Source organism: Notamacropus eugenii, chromosome 1 (genome assembly GCF_028372415.1).
Source record: "Notamacropus eugenii isolate mMacEug1 chromosome 1, mMacEug1.pri_v2, whole genome shotgun sequence".
Lineage (NCBI taxonomy): Eukaryota > Metazoa > Chordata > Mammalia > Diprotodontia > Macropodidae > Notamacropus > Notamacropus eugenii.
Genome location: NC_092872.1, coordinates 632,676,748 through 632,696,775, shown reverse-complemented (window position 1 = coordinate 632,696,775; position 20,028 = coordinate 632,676,748). Strand labels below are relative to the sequence as shown.

The window sequence follows — 20,028 nt, the reverse complement described above, 5'->3', positions numbered from 1 at the left end:
CAATGGGCAGCTAGGTTGCACAATGGTTAAAATACTGGCCCTGGAGTTAGGAAGACTCATCTTCTGGTGTTCAAATCTGGCCTTCAACAGACTCTGTGTGACCCTGGGAAAATCACTGTTTGCTTCAGTTTCCTCATCTGCAAAATGGGCTAGAGAAGGAGATGGTAAGCTAAATGGGGTCACAAAGAATCAGATATGACTCAACAACCAAAGGTGTAAAACTGACACCCTCCCATCTCAAGTTCTGCATCCATGGGTTCTCTACTCCCTCACTTCCTTGCTCCCAAATTGCTGCCAGTCAATCTCTGCTGAGGCTCTCCTCTCCTAGGGGCATATTAATAGACAACCCTTAAAAAATTAAAAACCGTCAGGATCGAATTTCAGCTTCGGTGACAGGTACAGCAGGGCATTTTGCTGTATGTATGTGTACAGGCTTTGCTGGACGTTTGCAATTATTGCATATAGGTCAGCCCTGATTGTATGAACTGTCCTCAGTAAACGGTTTGTTTGGGAAAAGGGGAAAGGGGAGTTGTTGGGTTTTTTAAGAGCACGTCGGCTCATTTTCTTTCTCACTGTCTCCTCGAGATGAGTTCTGTGTCTTAGATTCTGAAACCATTTCCTGTTGCTAAAGGAAAGGATGAATATGGTAGCTATTCAATGGGGGTGGGGAAGGGGTGTTGGAAACTTCTCCTCTAGCTATACTGTTCAGGGATTCTTCACATAGGATATTATATGAAACCAATTTGTTCTTTCCTCATCACTACTTTCAGCAATTACAAAGAGTCTGCTGCATGACAGGTATCCTGGAAGGAAATACATAAGTCTATCTGAAACATTTCCATCTGAAGCATGCACAAGAAGGACCAGATCAGTGATTTCTTGGGTATGTAGAACTCTCTGGATGAGGAAACTCCCTCTACCAATGTAAGACAGCACCTTTCTGTAGTTTATCACTTTAGAAAGCAAGAATTGAATGCAGGTCTTTCTGGTTCTGAGACCTATCCTCTAATCCACTATGTCATGATGCTTCTCTTTGTTGAGGTATGGATACACATTTGTAATAAGTATTATCGTAACACTAATAATAATAAATTTTTGTTATTCTGGGTTCAAATCTTACCTCTGATGCTCATCAGCTATGTGATAAGTAACTTAATCTCCCTCGGTTTGAGTTTTCTCATCTATAAAATAAGAAAATTGAACTACGTGATTTCTGAGGTCCCTTCAATAGATCTATAATCCTGTGATCTAGAAGGGCTCCAATTTGAAAGTAAATAAAAAGGATACTGAAGAGGAAAAATAATAACAATAGTTTTTGTTGTTCAGTCACGAACAATTTCATGACTCTTTGTGATCCCACTTAGGATTTTCTCGGCAAAGATATCTGAGTGGTTTTCCATTTCCTTCTCCAATTTTACAGAAGAGGGACCTTGTCGAGAATCACAAAGCTCGGAAGTGTCTGAGGCCAGACTGGAACTCAGGAAGATGAATCTTCCTGACGCCAGGCCCCGAGCTCTATCCACTACACCATCTAGCTGCCCCAATGACTGACTCTTCCACTAAGGTCTTCCTGGGGTGCCTCATGACAGCATGGATTCTGGGATTCTGGGTTCCTAAAGGCTATGACAGTGGAGTATAAAATATCATAGACCCTTTCAAGCTAGACAAGTCTAGGGGACGAACAGTGACAGGCAATGTGTGAGTGAGTTTTGCTGACTTTGCAGATATAAAGTGAGCCATAAGGTGATGAATTCTTTTTTGCACCCCCTCCTTTGTCCCCTAGACCAGCTGCCTATTCATCAGACCATCTGCAAAGATACGTAGAGGTTGTAATCTGTGTCGGAAGAGGCAATGGTAAATTATAATTCCTTGAAGTATCAAAGCATTATTCAAAAATAATCAAGACACAATTCTGTAGCGCTTTAAGATTTACATAAAATTCCCCTGGTCACACACTGGAAGGTATGGGAAGAGTGGGCCTAAGGCAGTTGGGGGGCTGGGGGCTGGAGTTGACTCAGACCTGTGATTTCATCAGCGTAAGGAACTCCTGGTGTTGGAAACTCCCTGCACCCATGAGGATCATGAGACCATGAGTCACTCATCAATAATTTATACTTAGAGGATTTTCTGTGTCCCAGAGAGGTCAAATACAACACCCAGAGTTACACAGAATGTATCACAAAGAGGACTTAAATCCAGCTCTTGTCTTCAAGGCCAATCTTCTGTCTCAATACCACACTACCTCTCTGGGAGAGTCTTATTCTTAACATTTTTCAGATGGGGAAACAAACTGGGGGTGGGGATGGAGCTTGGGGGGGGGGGGGGTAGGGGTGAGGAAGTGAAGGGACTTTCACAAGGCGATACAGCTGTTACACAGCAAACCAGGACTTAGTCTCAGGTTTCCTGACTTCAAATCTTTACACAATTCCCCACATAATCTTAGCTCTCGTCTCTATAGTTTGTACCTTGTATAAGGTTTAGAAAACTGAATGTATCATCTTAGTCGATAAAGGGTACAGTAGAAATCATTTCATCGAACACCTTAACTTTACAGATTAGGAAAACAAGGCCCAGAGCCTTCCTTAAAGTCACACAGATAGTTAGTGGCAGAGTTGGAATTCAGATCCCAGGTTTCTATATCTGGGTCCAGTGCTCTTGACAAAACATCCCACTGCAGGGAATGTTCAAATCCCAGCACTGCTACTTGTGAGCTCCCTCTCTGTTTTCATCTGTTGAATTTCTACCCCTTTGATGGCCCAATTCAAACCACACCTCCTCCAAGTCATTTCCCTCTGGCTTCTGTTTCCTCATCTGTAAAATGACAAACTGCTCAAACTATAAAGTATGAGTGTATCTACTTCCCCTCTCTCCCATCCAATCTCTCCTGTACCTCTCTCTCTCTGTCTCTCTCTCTCTCTGTCTCTCTCTCTCTCTTTCTGTCTCTCTCTCTCTCTCTCTCTGTCTCTCTCTCTCTCTGTCTCTCTCTCTCTCTCTTTCTGTCTCTCTCTCTCTGTCTCTGTCTCTCTCTCTCTGTCTCTCTCTCTCTCTGTGTCTCTGTCTCTCTCTCTCTGTCTCTCTCTCTGTCTCTCTCTCTCTGTGTCTCTCTGTCTCTCTCTCTCTGTGTCTCTCTGTCTCTCTCTGTCTCTCTCTCTCTCTGTGTCTCTCTGTCTCTCTCTGTCTCTCTCTCTCTGTGTGTCTCTCTCTCAATGATGTTTTTTTTCCTTTGTCTAGATCTGGTCATACTACTCTTCTGTGCAATAATTTTAAGTGGCTACCTATTGCTTCTCATTCAGTCTGGCGCTAGCCTGCCTCTCCAGATTGGTCTCATATTACTCCACTCCATGCTCTGTTCTCCAGTCTAGCTAATGTCTTACCCTCTGAAAACATCCTCTGCTCTCTCACCTCCATGGGTTATGTTCAAACTGCTCCCTATGTTTGCTTACCCCACCTTCTAAACCTTTTGGATCTCTAACCATCCTTTACAGCTCATCTTAAATGCCTCCAGAAAACCTTTCCTGATATCCCCCAGTTAGTCAGGAACCTTTCTCTTTGACCTTACACAACACCTTTTTCTGTACCAATCTGATAATATACAGTTCTCAGATATTTTCTCTTATAATCATCTGTGTTTTTCTTCTCCTAATAAACTATAAGCCTCATGAGAGCAGAAATGAGGTTTTATCTAAACTATGCACACCCCTAGCACCTAGCACAGTGCTCTGCAAGAATATGTGCCTAATAAATATTTGTTGATTGAATGAATATAACAGACACTTAGGAAGACTAGCTTCGACATGGCAGCAAAGAAACCCTTTACTCTGTTCAAGCCAATGGCCAACCATAATCTCACAGGACTAATGATGAAGCAGCTACTCACCTGCTGACAGAGAGCTGATAGCCTTAGGGTGCAAAAGGAAACTTAGTCATTTGGCCATGGCTGACGTGGAAATCTGCTTTGCTTGACTAGGTGTATTTGTTATAAAAAAAAAAAAAGTTTTGTTATCCTTTCTTCTTTTTTGGTGAATGGTGACAGGAGGGAGTGGTAAGGAGAGAAAATAGATCCTCATTAATTAAAAAATATATATTTTGAAAAACAAAAAGATCCTTTAGTTTTAGCTCATTTGACTGAAGAATATCAACTATTTTCTTTGTGAGATGCTTTATTTGACCCTGATCAGTCATCATTACTACCTGGTTGCAGCTCCTCTCTCAGCATCTTTCATTGATTTTCACCAGTCACCTATCGCAGCACAAGTATTACACAGCGTGTGCTTGCTAACCAAGGTAGCAGTACTTCTCTACTTCTGTTATCCATCAAGCAATCTGAATTTAAAGGTGGAAGCAAAGCTTTGGGGAGCCCATTGTCTTCAGAAACATTATAAAGATCAACTTAGATCCCCTGAATTTAACAAAACATCTTGACAAAACGTTCCACTACAGGCAATGTTTGAATCCCAGAGCTGCTATTTACAAATCCTTTTCTCTTTTTTCACCTGTTGAATTCCTACCCATCTTTGATGGCCCAACTCAAACCCCACCTCCTCCAAGTCACTTCCCTCCTCTGGTTTCTGTTTCCTCAACCGTTAAATAAGGGAGTTTAATCAGATGTTCTTCCTGACCAGACAAACTATGAAGATAAACTATGAGTGTATCTGCTTCCCCTCCCTCCCACTCCAATGTCTCCTGCATATCTCTATCAGAATGTTTTTTTCCCTTTTAATTACATAATTTATCATTATATCATTGTGGTTTTTCTTCATTGTGAGAGAGAGAATGTAAGTACATCTGAGGCAAATTTAAGCACATCTTCTAAGTTCTTTATTCCTAACATATCAGCACAACTATCCTCAGCTTTCTATTGGGAGAACAGTCAGTGCTGATAAGAAGACATTTTTTGCTAAGCTCCCAGACTGATTTGCACGGAGTCAGAATAGTGACCAGGAACTGGGGGTTTAAAGAAATGTAAGCAGACACAATGAGGCAAATAGTAGTCTGAGGAGAAAGTTTATGAAGAAAAAAACTAGGTACCAAGAAGATATGAGACACAGAAGGTTAAGGAGTAGAGCCTGAGGAGAGGAGAAGATATTCTGATGGGATATATGCTAGATTACCTTTACATAATTATACTTTGGAGATACTTCTCTTCTTTCAACTTTTCTGTCATATTTAGTACCCCAGGGTAGCTAGGTAGTGCAGTGGATAGTGCACCAATGCAGGAGTCAGGAGGACCTGAGTTTAAATCTCACCTCAGACACCTGACACTCACTAGCTGAGTGATTTTGGGCAAGTCACTTAACCCCAATTGCCTCATCCTGGGTCATCTCCAGTCATCCTGATGAATATCTGGTCACTGGATTCAGATGGCTCTGGAGGAGAAGTGAGGCTGGTGACCTGCACAGCCCTCCCTCACTCAAAACAAAGTCAAGTGCAAGTCATGTCATCATTTCTCTGATGGCATGGTCTTCTTTGGCAATGAAGGACAAACACACACACATATTTAGTACCCAATGCCATTTTTCTTTTCCATAAATTGAAAATACTTCCACATTCCTTCTCTTTTTCTTCTTCTATTTGCTAGGCTTCAGATAACCAGCAGCCTCCTCAATTATGGATGATTCTTTTTAGGAACCCTGGTACATAAAATGAAAAAAATGCTAGGATGTTACATCAAAGGCCTAGGCTTGAGTCATGGCTCCATCGTTTACTATCTAATCATGGGCAAATAATTTCATTTATCTGATCCTCAGTTTCCTCATCTGTAAAATGAGGAGGATGGGCCTGGGATGTGTGAGGCTGATCCAGTGAACACAATTAAGTTTGGCATCAATATGGTGAATCTCTGGGAATGGGGTGGGGGAGGGGGCAGTGTACCAGATTGCCCTAGAAGGAATAAATTGGCCCAGGTCAGAAACAGAACAGACCAAAGCTTCTCTGCCCATGAGCAGTGGTATCAGGCCCTTACATTTGCAGCATAGAAAGATGGGGAGAACAAGTCTGTGAAATAAAATAAAATAAAGGAATGGGATGAACAAGATGGTTTTGAAAGTCCCTTCCATCAGGACTTATACGAACTGATGCTGAGTGAAGTGAACAGAACCAGGAGAACATTATATACAGTAACAGTCACAGTGTGTAAGGACTGCTTCTGATAGACTTGGCCCTTCACAGCAATCCAAGCACCTAAAACATTCCCAAAGGACTCGATGCAAAATGCCTTCCACATCCAGAGAAAGAACTATGGAATCAGAACACAGAATGAAGCAGGCTATTTTCTATTTTGTTAGTTTTGTTTTGGTTTGGTTTTTCTCATGATTTCTTTCATTCGTTTTAATACTTCTATGCAATATGACTAATGTGAAAATGTATTTAATAAGAATAAATGTGTAGAATCCATATAAGATGGCATACTTGTGGGGAGGGAGGGGGAGAGATTTAAAACTTATGGAAGTGATTGTTGAAAATGAAAACCAAATAAAGTAATTATAAAAATAAAAAAGAAAGTCCCTTCCAACTCTAACATCTTATGATATTATCCTGCATTTATGAAATGACTGAATTAATACGAGAGACTTATTGGTAACATGTTTTCTCAATTCCTTTCACAAAATTATTCAACATATAGATGACCACCACAATTCAGGTCCAAATCAAAGAGAAATCACTCTTCTCTGTCTAATCTTAGACTTTTCATCCTCCTATTTCCTTCCTGTTCAGCACAAGTGTCCCTGAAGGCTCCATCCACAGCCCTCTCCACATCTATACAGCTGGCTCCTAGATCAATAGCCCTATTCCCAGACTCCCCAGTACTCCAATAATGCATTTCCAAATACCTGATGGCGAATTCCACCCAGATGCCCTACAAGCACCTCTCAGGTCCCAAATGTTCAAAACTGAACTCATCTTGCCCCACCAAAAAAAAAAAATCAAACCCCAAATCTTTTGCTCTTTATCTTAATTTTTTTATTTTTGTTGTTGGTCCTAACAGCCTCCCAGCTACCCAGGTTTGAAACCTTAGGATCGTCTTTGAGGCTGCCCTCTTCCCCAAACCTTCCTCTGACTCTCCGCCCACCCAGACAGTTGCTTAGTAGGACTGATTCTCCTCCCTGGAGTTCTAATCAGTTGATCATCTTATTTCTACTCCCAAATAACTACACTTGCTCAAACTCTAGTCACCTCTACATTGACCTTATTCTCTGCATTCCCTGCCTTCTTCTGTTCATCCTTTATGCTACTTCCAGAGTAATCTAATACAATTTGTTCACTTTACTCTTCTAATCAAATCCTGCATTAACTCATTATTATTTGGACCAAACCTGGTTTAGGGAATTCCAAGTAAGGAAACTCTCTACCAATGCAGAGATAGAGGTAGAGGTAAGCCAATCAAGTTATTAACTTGGTGTGGAGAGGTTGGGTAACTTGAAAGTACAACTAATAGGAAGGCGTAATAGGAAGGAGTTCAGCCTAGGTCTTCCTGATTCTAAGGCCTATTTTTTCTGTCCACTATACCACACTGAGTCTCTCTGCATTATTTACCTAAAAAATATACCTAAATCCCTTATCCTGGTCTTCAAGGTTCTCCACAATAGGGTTCCAATTTACTTTTCCAGCCCTATCTCACACTACACCCCTTCACATATTCTATGTGCCAACCAAACTAGACTTTCCATCTCAGTTTCCTCATCTGTAAAATGTAAGAGTTGGACTAGAAGATGAACTCTAAAATTCCTTCCAAATATAAATGTGTAATTCTGCAGTTCTATTATCCTTCGTTTATATGTCTTTGCTCAGCCAGGGGTGGAGAACCTGAAGCCTTGAGGCCACATGTGGCAGCCCTTTGACTGAATCCAAACTTCACAGAACAAATCTCTTTCATAAAAGAATTTGTTCTATAAAACTTGGAATCAGTCAAAAGATTGCACCCAAGGACTTAGAAGGCCACAGGCAGCCCCGAGGTTTCAGGTTCCCCACCCCTGGCTCAGCCCATCCTCCATGTGAGGAATTAAAGATTGACCCATCCAATTGTCTGCATGGGCTGAGAGTCAAAGAAAGATTTAGGGAAGAGGGAAGAGTCAAAGATGACCCTGGGTAAGTGGAAAGATGCTTGTACCGCCAACAAAAATAAAAAACAATTAAGAGAAAGAGCAAAAGATGCTTTTGTTTTGTTTTGGTGGTGGAAGATGAGTTTGATTTTGGACGTTTGGGGCTTGAGGTGCTTGTAGGACATCTGGGTGGAATTCTCCAGCAGGTATTTGGAAATATGTGACTGGAGTATTGGGGAGAATTCTGGGAATAGTGTTACAGGTCACCCTCATTTCTGTGGGTTGAAAATCTTCAATTAAAGGCTCTTTGACATGGATTGGTAGACTCAGTATCTATTCCATGAAGCCTTCCCTAATCCTCCTAGCTAAAGGTAATCTGAGAAATCTGAGGAGGAAGAGTATGTCTGATGCATGTCTGTTCTCTACTCATCACCTAAATAATAGCTAACATTCATATAGCAGTTTAAAATTTACAAAGTGAATCTCACTTTTGCTTCATATCTTTTGTAAACAAGTCACATTCCCCTTTTCGAAGTGTAGAATATATCTTATTTTATCATTTAATTCTTACAATGCCTTGCACACAGTAGGTGCTTAATAAATGGTTAGTTGAATTGAATTGAACAAGGTAAAAACCTTGAAACAGGTTTTCTGAAGATATATATTTGTATAAATGTGTCTGATTATTAAGCAATCCTCTGTCTATATATAAGTAACTCTCATGTATTCAGTAGCCTCTAACCAAAACACAGGGTCCATATGTGCTAGTAATGTGGTGAACATTTCTATTTATTCATGAGATGATCAGATTTATTGATGATCTACCTGAATTCAGGTTTGAGGGACCTTAGAACAGAGCATGGAGAATGTCAGAGCTGGAGAAGAATGCAGAATATGGAACATAAAATGTCTGAGCTGAAAAATAATTTAGAACGGATTTTAGAATATCTATTGTGCAAAAGGAGTTAGAATGTAAAACATAGTATGTCTGAGCTTAGAAGCAACCTTAGAATATAGAATGACAGAGCTGAAAGGAATGTTAGCAATTATCCGTCTGGTCCAAAAGTTCTTATTGGGGGTTTGTGAACTTTTTTTTAATATTTAGATAACACTGAACATTATTGATTTTTTTTTATAATTCTGTATTATTTTATGCATTTGAAAATGCTGTCCTAAGAAGGGACCCATAGGCTTCACCAGACTGCCAAGGGGAACCATACCACCAAAAACAAAAAAAAAAAACAGATTAAGAACTGCACTCCCTTGTTTTAAAGAAAAACAAAGAACTAGAGATGATGATGGGAGCTTGGTTTGTAGTTGAGTGTCTCATGCTGTGTGAGTGCATTTATGCAGGAACCCTTGCCTTACAAGGACACTTCAGTGACAGACTGTCCACCAAATGAATAATGGAACTGATTCTGCTTCAATCTTGGAAGTTGATATTGCTTGCTCTTTATTCAACCAGGCCCTACTAGAGACCAGAAGTCTCAGCACCATATCTGGATTTCATGCAAATTTCCTCCTAAGCCCAGCCTGGCTCAATTTTTTTTTTTCTTAAGGAAGCCACTCATTCTCTCTCTGCTGACCCACATGCAAATGGTTGGACGGCAAGTCATAAGATAAGAAGCACATACAAAACATAGGAAGACCCACCATACCTATTTTCCCAGCCTCGGTTCTCAGGTTGAACTCCCAGTTCCTCGGTAGCTTCAGGGACATTTTTCGTGCCTGGTCTAGGGTGGAAGCAGTTGGGTGTATCTGAGAGAATGCTGCTGTTCGTCTTTTGTCCAAGCTTTCCCTGGGCCTTGGCTTCTTCAGATTGCTTGAAGAAGGCCACCAGCCTTGGACCTGTAGAAGATGTGTCAGAAGCTTCCTCCTTTTCAAGTATTTGGTAAGCACCTTACAGAAAGTATCTTTCTTTCGCTGGCCCCTGGAGAAGTCAGCCAGGCCCTAGCCTGGATTCTAAAAATCCCTGCCCAAGGTGCTGGATTCTCTTTTATTTCTTACCAGCAGGTGCCCCACTAAGGACTTCCCTGAAGCCTTGTGAGGCCAAGAGACTCTCTGAATCTCAGACCTCATTGAGAGGCGGTGATAAGCAACGTCTGATCTTGCTTCTCTCCCTCTCTTTCTCTGTCTTTATTTTTTTCTTTTTCTTTAAGCCTCTGCTTCCGTGCATTTGAGGAAGTGGGTAGCCACTCCGGGTGGATGATACATTATGAGAATACTTTTTTTTTTCTTCTTGAGAAAATGGCTGCTGGATACACTTGAGAAAGCAAAACACCCACTCTTGTGACATACTGCTATAGTTTGGATTAGAAAAAAACAACCTTGAGTTATTTCTTACTCCCACTTTTTGGCCTATTGGGTAAGAAATCCCCAAATCTGTCAGGTGGAAAAGCCTGTGTTCATAGGCATGCCCTTAGCCAGGAGCTATAAAGGCAACCCAAGTCACTAAATCAATTTAGAGATCTCACCTCCCTATTATTATCCTGCTTTTCTAAAGCTCCCGTGGCTTGCAAATGCCTATTAAATCAGGCCAATTTCCTCAGATAACAAGGGATTGGGAGTGGAAAGAGTACTGGATTTTAGAATTTTAACTAAGGTAAGGTGAATGGGGCTCTGACTCAGGGACTCAAAATCTAGAAAACATTGACAGCACTTGTGCTCCTCTTGTAGGCAGAAACGATTGAGCTTGACATCTAGTTAGCAAGAATAATTAGTTTAAATAGAAAGTCACCAGATGGCTGCTTCCTTCCCCTGGGGAAGTTTGTCTCATGCCCAGTCTAGCTGTGCTCTCATTTCTAGTGACTCCCCAGGACTTGCCTCACACTGTCCTATGCATCTTCCCCATAGGGCCTTGTGCTCTGAAATCCCAGGTCTCTTATTCCCTACGCCCCCAGCTCAGCTGAATTTGTCTTAAATGTTGATTCAGAGGCACCATTTTTTTTGATTGCTTGGGCTACATTTTGTGATGTTTGCCTAAGATGAAAACAGTGCTAGTTATGACTCTTCTCAATTTAGAATCCCAGAAAGTGAGTCCAAATCCTAACCCTACTGCCTGTGTAAACTTTGACAAGGCACTTCATTTCACTAGGTCTCCATTTTTTTATCTGTAAAATGAGGGCTTAGACTTGTTCATTGTTGTTAGTGTTGGTGCTGGTGGTGTTGTTCAGACCTGTCTGACCCTTCGTGACCCTATGTACCACAGTACACCAGTGTCCTTCACTGTTTTTCAGTCTGTTCAAGTTTATGTTCATTGTTTCTGCGACTATCTATTTATTTTATCCTCTACCATCCCCTTTTCCTTTTACCTTTAATCTTTCCCAACATCAGTTTCTTCCAGTGGGTGCTGTCTTCTCATTATGTGACCAAAGAATTTAAGTTTCAGTATTTGTCCTTCCAATGAATAGCTTGGATTAATTTCTTGAAGTATTGACTGATTTTATCTCCTCACTGTCCAAGGGACTCTCAAAAGACTGAATCAGAAGTTCTTAAATTTTTTTATGTGACTGCTTCCTTTGGCAGTCTGGTAGCCCACAGATCTCTTCTCAGAACACCGTTTAAATGCCTACAACAAAATACACAGGATTACCAAGGAAATGATTAACGTGAAATACAACGATCAAAATTGTAAAAAGAAGAAACAAACTCAAAGATTTCAGGTTAAAAACACCTGAATTATACAATCTCTAAGATTCTTTCCACCTCAAAGTTCTGTCATCCATTCTGTTCTTTTTTTTTCAACAATGTTTTTAAAATTCAGTTTTATTTTCACTTCTGAGTTCTCTCCCTCCTGCATACATTGAGAAAGCAAAAAAAAAAAAATGTATAATCAAGCAAACTAAATTCCTACCTTAGCCATGTCCACACACACACACACACACACACACACACACACAGAGTTTCAATCTATACTGAGTCCTTAACCTCTCTATCTGGGAATAGATAGCATGTTTCATCATAAAGTCCTCTGGACTCCTGGTTGTTTATTGAAATTCCTAAGTCTTGTTTGTATTTACAAGATAGTTGCTGTTATATAATTTTTTCTCCTGGTTCCACACCCTTCACTTTGCATCAGCACATGTTTTCCAAGATTTCTCTGAAACCATTTCCCTCATCATTTCTTACAATACAATAGCATTTCATCACATTCATAATATAACGTGTTCAACCATTCCCCAGTTGACCCCAGTTGACTGACTCCTTCAGTTTCCAGTTCTTTGTCACCACCAAAAGAACTACTTTAAATATTTTTGTACATATGGGTCCTTTTCTTCTTTTATTGATCTTTTGGGGATATAAACATAATAGTAGTATAATAGGTCAAAGTATATGCACAGTTTAATGACTTTGGAGGCAAATAGATTTCCAGAATGACTGAATTAGTTCACAAATCCAACAACAATGCATTAATGTACTTGTTTACCCATAAAGCATTTGCTATTTTCATTTCTTTTGGTCAACTTTCAGCAAATATTTTTTAATTATCTCCTATGTGTGCCACATTTATTGGTGATAAGGACATGATCCTAGAGCAATGGGCTGAACACTTCCATAATGTTCTCAACAGACCATCATCAATCAATGCTGAGGCCATTGACCATTTACCTCAGGTTGAAGTCAATCCCTCCTTAGCTGAACTTCCAACTGAAGAAGAGGTTTTGAGGGCCATTAGGCTCCTTTCATGTGGCAAAGCACCTGGTGCTGAGACTTACAAGGTAGGGGGACCATTACTCATACAAAAGCTGACTGAAATTTTCCATGTTATATGGCAAGAAGAGGTTATCCCCCAGGAGCTCTATAAGGGTAAAGGGAATAGGTTGTCCTGTGACAGTCACAGGGGGATCTCTTTCTTAATCATTGCTGGCAAAATTCTTGCTAGAGTCCTCCTTAATAGGATGATCTTTCATAAGATGGGCATATATTTGAGAGCCAGTGTGGCTTCAGAAAGGGCCAAGGAACAGTCAATATGGTGTTGGCTGCCCAACAACTCCAGGAGAAATGCCAGGAGCAGAACAGAGGTCTGTATACAACGTTTATAGATCTAACCAAAGTCTTTGACACTGTTAGTCATGAGGGCTTATGGAAAATTATGTCAAAATTTGGTTGTCCAGAGATGTTCATCAATATTGTATGTCAATTTCATGATGGTATGTTTGCCCAGATTCTGGATAATGGACAAAACTCTCATGGCTTCCCAATCACTGAAGGAGTGAAACAGGGATGTGTGCTTGCTCCCATGCTTTTTAGCATGATGTTTTCAGCCATATTGATAAATGCTTTCAGTGAAGATGAACACAGCATCAAGGTCAACTACCACACTGATGGTAAGTTCTTCAATTTGAAAAGGCTACAAGACAAGACCAAAATGGAGGGAGTATTAGTGCATGATTTTCTGTTTGCAGATGATTCTGCTCTCAATGCAGTCTCTGAAGTTGAGATGCAACAAAGTATGGATCAATTCTCTGCTGCCTGTGCTAATTTTGGTCTAATAATTAACACCAAGAAAACACAGGTACTCTATCAGCCACCACCACACCATGAATATGTGGAACCATCGGTTACAACAAATGGAGAAGTTTTGAATGTTGTGGATAAGTTTACTTACCATGGTAGTGTACACATTGACAATGAGGCTGATGCACACATTGCCAGAGCTAGCTCAGTGTTTGGAAGGCTCTGAAGAAAAGTTTGGGAGAAAAGAGGTATTAGACTGACTACCAAACTGAAGGTCTACAGAGCCATTGTGCTGACCTCATTGTTATATGCCTGTGAAACATGGACAGTCTACAAGCACCATGCCAGAAAACTGAATCATTTCCATTTGAACTGTCTTAGGAAGATTCTGAGGATCACCTGGCAGGATAAGGTACCAGACATTGAAGTCCTTGCTCGAGCTGAATTGCCAACTATTCAAATTATGCTTCAGAGAGCACAATTCCAATGGGCTGCCCACACTGTTCAAAAGTAAAATGTGCACTTGCCAAAAAGACTATTTTATGGACAGCTTGCATGGGGCAGGTGATCACATGGTAGTCACAAGAAATGATACAAAGACACTCTCAAGGTCTCTCTCAAGAACTTTGGATTTGACTGTGCAACATGGGAGACACTGGCAAAGGAGCGCTCAGCATGGCGTGCCCACATGAGAAAAGGTGATGTGCTCTTTGAGCAAAGCAGAATTAAGGCAGCATAAGGTAAATGCAGGATGCACAAATTTGGGATATCCACCCTAAATATTCAAACAGACTATTTGTGCCCAACCTGTGGTAGAGCATTCCGAGCTCATATTGGTCTGATCAGCCACAGTCAACCCACTGAAATTTCACTTTATAATGGTGATGTCATTTTGGTCCTCTTCGAAGATGAAGGACAACAACCAACCAACCATATGCACAGTTTAATAACTTTTGGGGCAAATACATTTCCAGAATGATTGAATTAGTTCACAAATCCAACAACAGTGCATTAATGTACTTGTTTACCCATAAAGCATGTTATTTTCTTTTTTTTGGTCAACTTTCAGCAAATATTTTTTAATTATCTCCTGTGTGTGAAGTATGAAATATTGGATATATAAAGGTGGGTACAATACCTCTTGTCCTTCAAAGAGTTCATAATCTAATAGGGGGAATTAGACATGAATACAAGTAACTGAGACCCAAGACAGAATAACATATGTACAAAAGAGATATATAGGTAAATTACTTTGAGGAATTTGAGGTGCAAGAGATCATTTTAGGCTAGGAGGACTCCCACAGGTTCAGGGATGGCTACATGGAGGAGGTACCACCTGAGTTTAAGCTTTAAGGAAATGAGAAACTTTATCAAATGGAAACAGTGCTAAAGAAAAGACCATTTCAAGAAGGGCAGACAGCATGATAAAGGACACAGACACAATATTAGGCCAGAGGAAAGTGGTGAACAGATTGGAATATAATGTATGTAAAGGGGTCTAATGGGAGAAAGCATGGAAAGATAGTTAGGGCCAGGCTGTAGAGGCCTTTGGATAAGAGGAGCCTGGGTTTATACTTAATTTGGTGGGCAATGGGTAGCAACTTCAGGCTTCTGAATAGAAGAGGAACGAAATCTGAGCAGTATATTAGAAAGATTGCTTGGGCAGTGATGTGAAAGAGGGAATGAAAAAGGGGTAAACTAATGAAGGCAGAACAAATGAGGAGGCTCTTTTTGCATGAATCTTAATTGTTCCACATTTATCTGCATGTCAGTATTCTACTGTAGCAAGTCTGTTGTCTGTTTTTATGGTTTTGTTGATGTTTTCTATTATGGTCGTCATATTGTTTGTTTTAAAAACTACCTCCTCTAGCTTAGCTCCTCCTATGATTTCTTTTAGCCACAACTGTCAGCATCTTCAAAAGGGCATGAGACAGCACTCACTGTGGCTTTGCTGCATTCTCATCTGTGTACCCAGCAAGGTGACTCTTCTGCTAAAGGCTTCTAGTGAGAGAACTATACTTGTAGAGAAGGACTGTGGGGCCTCTCCCTCCCCAAGCAGGCCATATGTTCCCCAGGAAACAGGCTTAAGTCCTTGACTTTTGCATTCATTCTGTTTTAGGTACAGGAAGAAGAGTCTCTAATCTGGGTTGGAAGATCCATGGGGATCCAGGAGTCTAGGAATCTAGGAATGCAGACTGGGTGTTACAGTCAGGCTAGCAAGCATCAGGTGCCTTGAGGAACAAGGATCCAGGACTCTAGCCCAACAGAATCCATCAGTGATTAGTCACTGATCCCCTAACAAGTTGGGAGCACATGACCAGTGGGGGCTTAAGCTGATGGCAGAGGAAGGAGATACCATAAACCCCTCAGGGCACTCCAGAACCCCAAGGAAAAGAGGTAACGTCCCTGGCCCTGAAAGAGAATGATGCCAGAATCAACCACATTACACCCTTTTGACCATTTTTGTTTATTTACTTTGAAGCTCTGAACTTAGCTTGGCTGGCCCTCAGTAAACAGAAGGTTTATACGAGTGGTTTGAGCCCCACCCTTCCATAGGTGAGGTCAAAACCACACTTACACAGTTCATCCTAATTACACATACTTGAAACCTTTCCAGTAGGACAGAACCTCCCAAGGCTTTTATTCTGCTAACAAAGCCTTTGAAAACCCAGGGTCACCTCCACACAGTCATAAGGACTTCAGTGGGGGAAAAAAGTATTAATCCTATTACTAAAAAAAAAAAATTAACCTAAGTAGTTCGAAGAATCTTATTAAATTTGACTTAATCAACCAGTGATGTCTGCCTTGCCCTGTTGCTCAATCCAAAAAGCATTTATTAAGTGTGGTTGTAATTGCAAGGCCCTATTCTAATGGCTGAGGATACAAATATAAAATGAAATCCAGGCTCTGCCTTCAAGGAGCTCTTTTGAGCAGAGGTTCCCAACTAGGATCTGTAAACTCATTTTTATTTTTTTCTCTTCCTTTTTTTTCTATCTTTTGATAACTGGTTTTCAATAAAATTTATTTTCTTTGTAATCTTATGTATTTTGTTGCATGCATTTAATAACATTACTTTGACAAGGATCCACAGGCTTCGACATACCACCAAAGGGGTCCCTGCACAAAAATGGTTAAGAACTCTTGTCCTAGAAGGATACAACAGTATATGTGAAGTAAGTTGAGGACAACAAGAGTTGACCACTACTAAGGGGATATGGAAAGTTTTATTTTGAGCACAGCCTACTCTCCTGCTGAGAGAGTTTTCAGACTGTTCTCTGCACTTCATAAAATAGTGGCTGAGGTTCTCTGAATCTCAGAAATGGCCACAGTCTCTTTCCTACCCTATTCATCCCGAGGCTAGAAGGGAAAGGTGGGAAAAAACTGGAGAGAGATGGAGCAAAGAAATGAGACACACGTTTAAATGGTGAATAGGAAAGCCCCAAAGCTGCAGGCATGTGTAAAAAAAAATGTAAAACCCCAATGTGTACTTTGATACCCAGCACCTTTACCCCCAGAGACTGAGCACATTCACCAGGTTAAATCAGTAGAACCTGATTACATCTTCCTCTCAGATCACAGAGCTCCCTAATTCTTGTGTAGCCTCTCCCCTAAACTAATCTCTGTGACTTCCCCAATTACTGTCTGGCTTGTTTTGACAAGTTAAGTTTGCTCTCTATCCCTGATTGTCTGTTGTATAAAAAGTATTTAGGAGAAAGGGGAAGCCAGACAAAATTAAGCCAACTGTTACCCTCCAGGTTTAGTATGACTACTTCCATCCCCCTCAAAAAAGTTAATTTTATCTTGAACTCCAGAAAGAATCAAAGCCCTATACTTCAAATATCTGAGGTGTAATACATATAATACCACGCCCCAAACTCTTCTTGAATATAAGCGAAGAAGGGTACGGATTGCCTAGCAATGGCCATCCTCCTCATCTCCACAAGGGTAGATCTCCCATTGGGCAGCTAGGTGGTGCAGTGGATAGAGCAGGAGTCAGGAGGACCTGGGTTCAAATCTCACCTCAGACACTTGACACTCACTAGCTGTGACTTTGGGCAAGTCACTCAACCCCAACTTTTATCATCCTGATAAATATCTGGTCACTGGATTCAGATGGCTCTGGAGGAGAACTGAGGTTGGTGACCTGCACAGCCCTCCCTCACTCAAAACAAAGTCAAGTGCAAGTCATATCATTATTTCTCTGATGGCATGGTCTTCTTCAGCAACGAAGGATGAACATATACCCCCCCACACACAGATCTCCCATTGTAATCCTATATATTTTATTCCATGTACTTTTACATTATTTTGACAAAAGATTTGTAGAATTCAACATACTGTCAAATGGGTCCACTGCCAAAAAAAAGGTTAAGAACCCCTGCACTAAAAAAATACAAGCGTATATGAGACTTATGGTGGGACATTCCATGTCTACTATAATACCCTGTTGAAAGTGATCCGTGGGTCTGTGTTACATGATACACACTGTTACATAAAGAGTTGATACAAGTATGTAAGAAAAAAGAGCCGTTCCCCAATAGATAAGGGGTCAGAGGAGAGGAATCAGTAGTTCTCAAGAGAAGAAATACAACTTATCAACCACAATATTGGGGGACAAAAATTACAATTAACTGATAAGAGAAAAGGACCTTAAAAACTTAACTCTAAGGAGCCACCACATACCCACAGATTGATAAAAATGGCAAAAGAAGAAAACAGACATTGTCACAGTGTTTGTCAAAGACAAGGCAAACTAATTCACAATTGATGGGGCTCTGAATTGGTTCAACTATTTTAGAAAAGTCTGGAATTTTACTCCAAAAGTCATTAAAGTTCAAAACTGCAAGAAGACTTCTAGAACATCCTGTACTTCTGTTTAAATGACTGTACATGATAGAAGTTTATATTTAGTCCCATGTACATTCCTCTTCCCTGTTTCTTTCTGTTTGAAGGGTTTGTTAATCTTGATGATTGTTGAATACAAATTTTTGAAAGAAAAACAGGAAATGAAAAGAAAATAATATTACACTATAATGGCAAATAAGTGAGTTCTTGGCGTGATTGTCAAGGGATATCCTCTCTGAAAAGAAATGTCTTTTGGCAATGGTTAGGGAAACATTAGGAAAAGGGAAAAGCAATTCCTTCTTAGGGAAAGGAGTGGAACCCTAAAATGAAATTTAAATTATCATTAACCAAAAGGCCAAGCTGGGTCACTACTAACGTTTCTTTGTAAAGTGGAGATCTCAAGGGTCAAGATGAACAAGAAACCTGGTTACTGAAGTGAAAATTGAAACTTCAACATTAGTATTAAATACCATTGCAAGTTGATAAGGCTCTATCAGAAATGTCTCCAAAGCACATCTTTTATTGTAGCTGCCTTCTTTCCCTGTTCTTGTTCCTGTACTGGGATCGCCAAATACACCAACATTCTCATATTTATTCAGACTATTTTTAGTGAACAAGGTCATGCAAAACTGGGCCGAGGATTTCTTGGGTGTTGCCTCTCCCCGAATGCTACCTTCATACCACTGGAGACTTAAAGTGACAAGGAATTTTTTTTAAGGTCTCAGTGCATCAGAAAGAGACCTGAAGGTCCAAGTTTGAGTTCTGACATTTCCTAGACTCAGTTCCCTTATCTGTAAAATGGTAATAATCATATACACAGAGCCATGACTAAAACATTTTGTAAGCTTCTATGAGTGTAGTATTTATTATATAGGTTTTCTAGAAATGGAAATTTATTGCTTTATATTGAATCCTTCTCTTTTGTTCTGTTGCTTACATAACTATTTTTTCTTTTATTTTAAAATTTATAAATTTCAAAATTTTTTTTAAAAAAAGCTTCAATGAACTAGACAATTGTGAACACAATATTATTAATGTTTGGGTTCAAATTTATAGTCAAGGTTTGTATGGACTCTAGATACATAGTGAGGGACATGGATCAGACCATGTCAATAACATCAGGACTTTGTGTCCAGAACCTGAGACTAGTCCTAGGAAAATGACAGCAGAGACATAAAGTAAGTGAGGGACTGGAGTATTTAGATTTCTCTCTGATACCCCTGGTCCAGAAGAACTCTTGCCTCTAGACACTGAGTGAGCCTTGTACTAGTCCCTGATGGTGTCCTGAAAGACTTCCCAAATATTGCCCCAAACCCTCAAACTAAGGACTGAACCTCTTTGCCCCTCACTTCCCAGTGACCACCCCAGTATGACCCACCAAGCTACTACTTTCTGTTTAGGTGGGGGGTTTCAGTTCAGTAATAATAATGGCTAGCAGTTCTATAGCACTTGAAGCTTGTGAAGCACTTTATTTAGGTCATCTCATTTGATCTTTATAATCTTGTAAGGTAGATTCTATTATTATCCCAACTTTTACACATGAGGCTAAGATATATCAAACAGTTAGTGTTTGAGACAAGATTCAAATATAGGACTTCCAGATGGCAAGTACAGCACTATGCACTGTAACACCTAGTTGCCTCTAATTCAGTCCATGAGCATTTATTAAGTACTCTGTGGTGCAGTG

At 40.3% G+C, this 20,028-nt stretch overlaps 1 protein-coding gene across 1 annotated transcript in view; it reads right to left on the bottom strand.

Moving 5' to 3' along the window:
- The window catches only part of ARHGAP25 (Rho GTPase activating protein 25), a 120,866-nt gene extending 110,693 nt beyond the window's left edge, over window positions 1-10,173 (bottom strand). Inside the window, exon 1 of the mRNA XM_072635317.1 lies at window positions 9,698-10,173. Within this exon, the coding sequence (XP_072491418.1) occupies window positions 9,698-9,758 (61 nt within the window). The 5' untranslated portion in view covers window positions 9,759-10,173. The remainder of the gene's footprint in view (window positions 1-9,697) is intronic.
- Window positions 10,174-20,028: the final 9,855 nt, after the last annotated feature.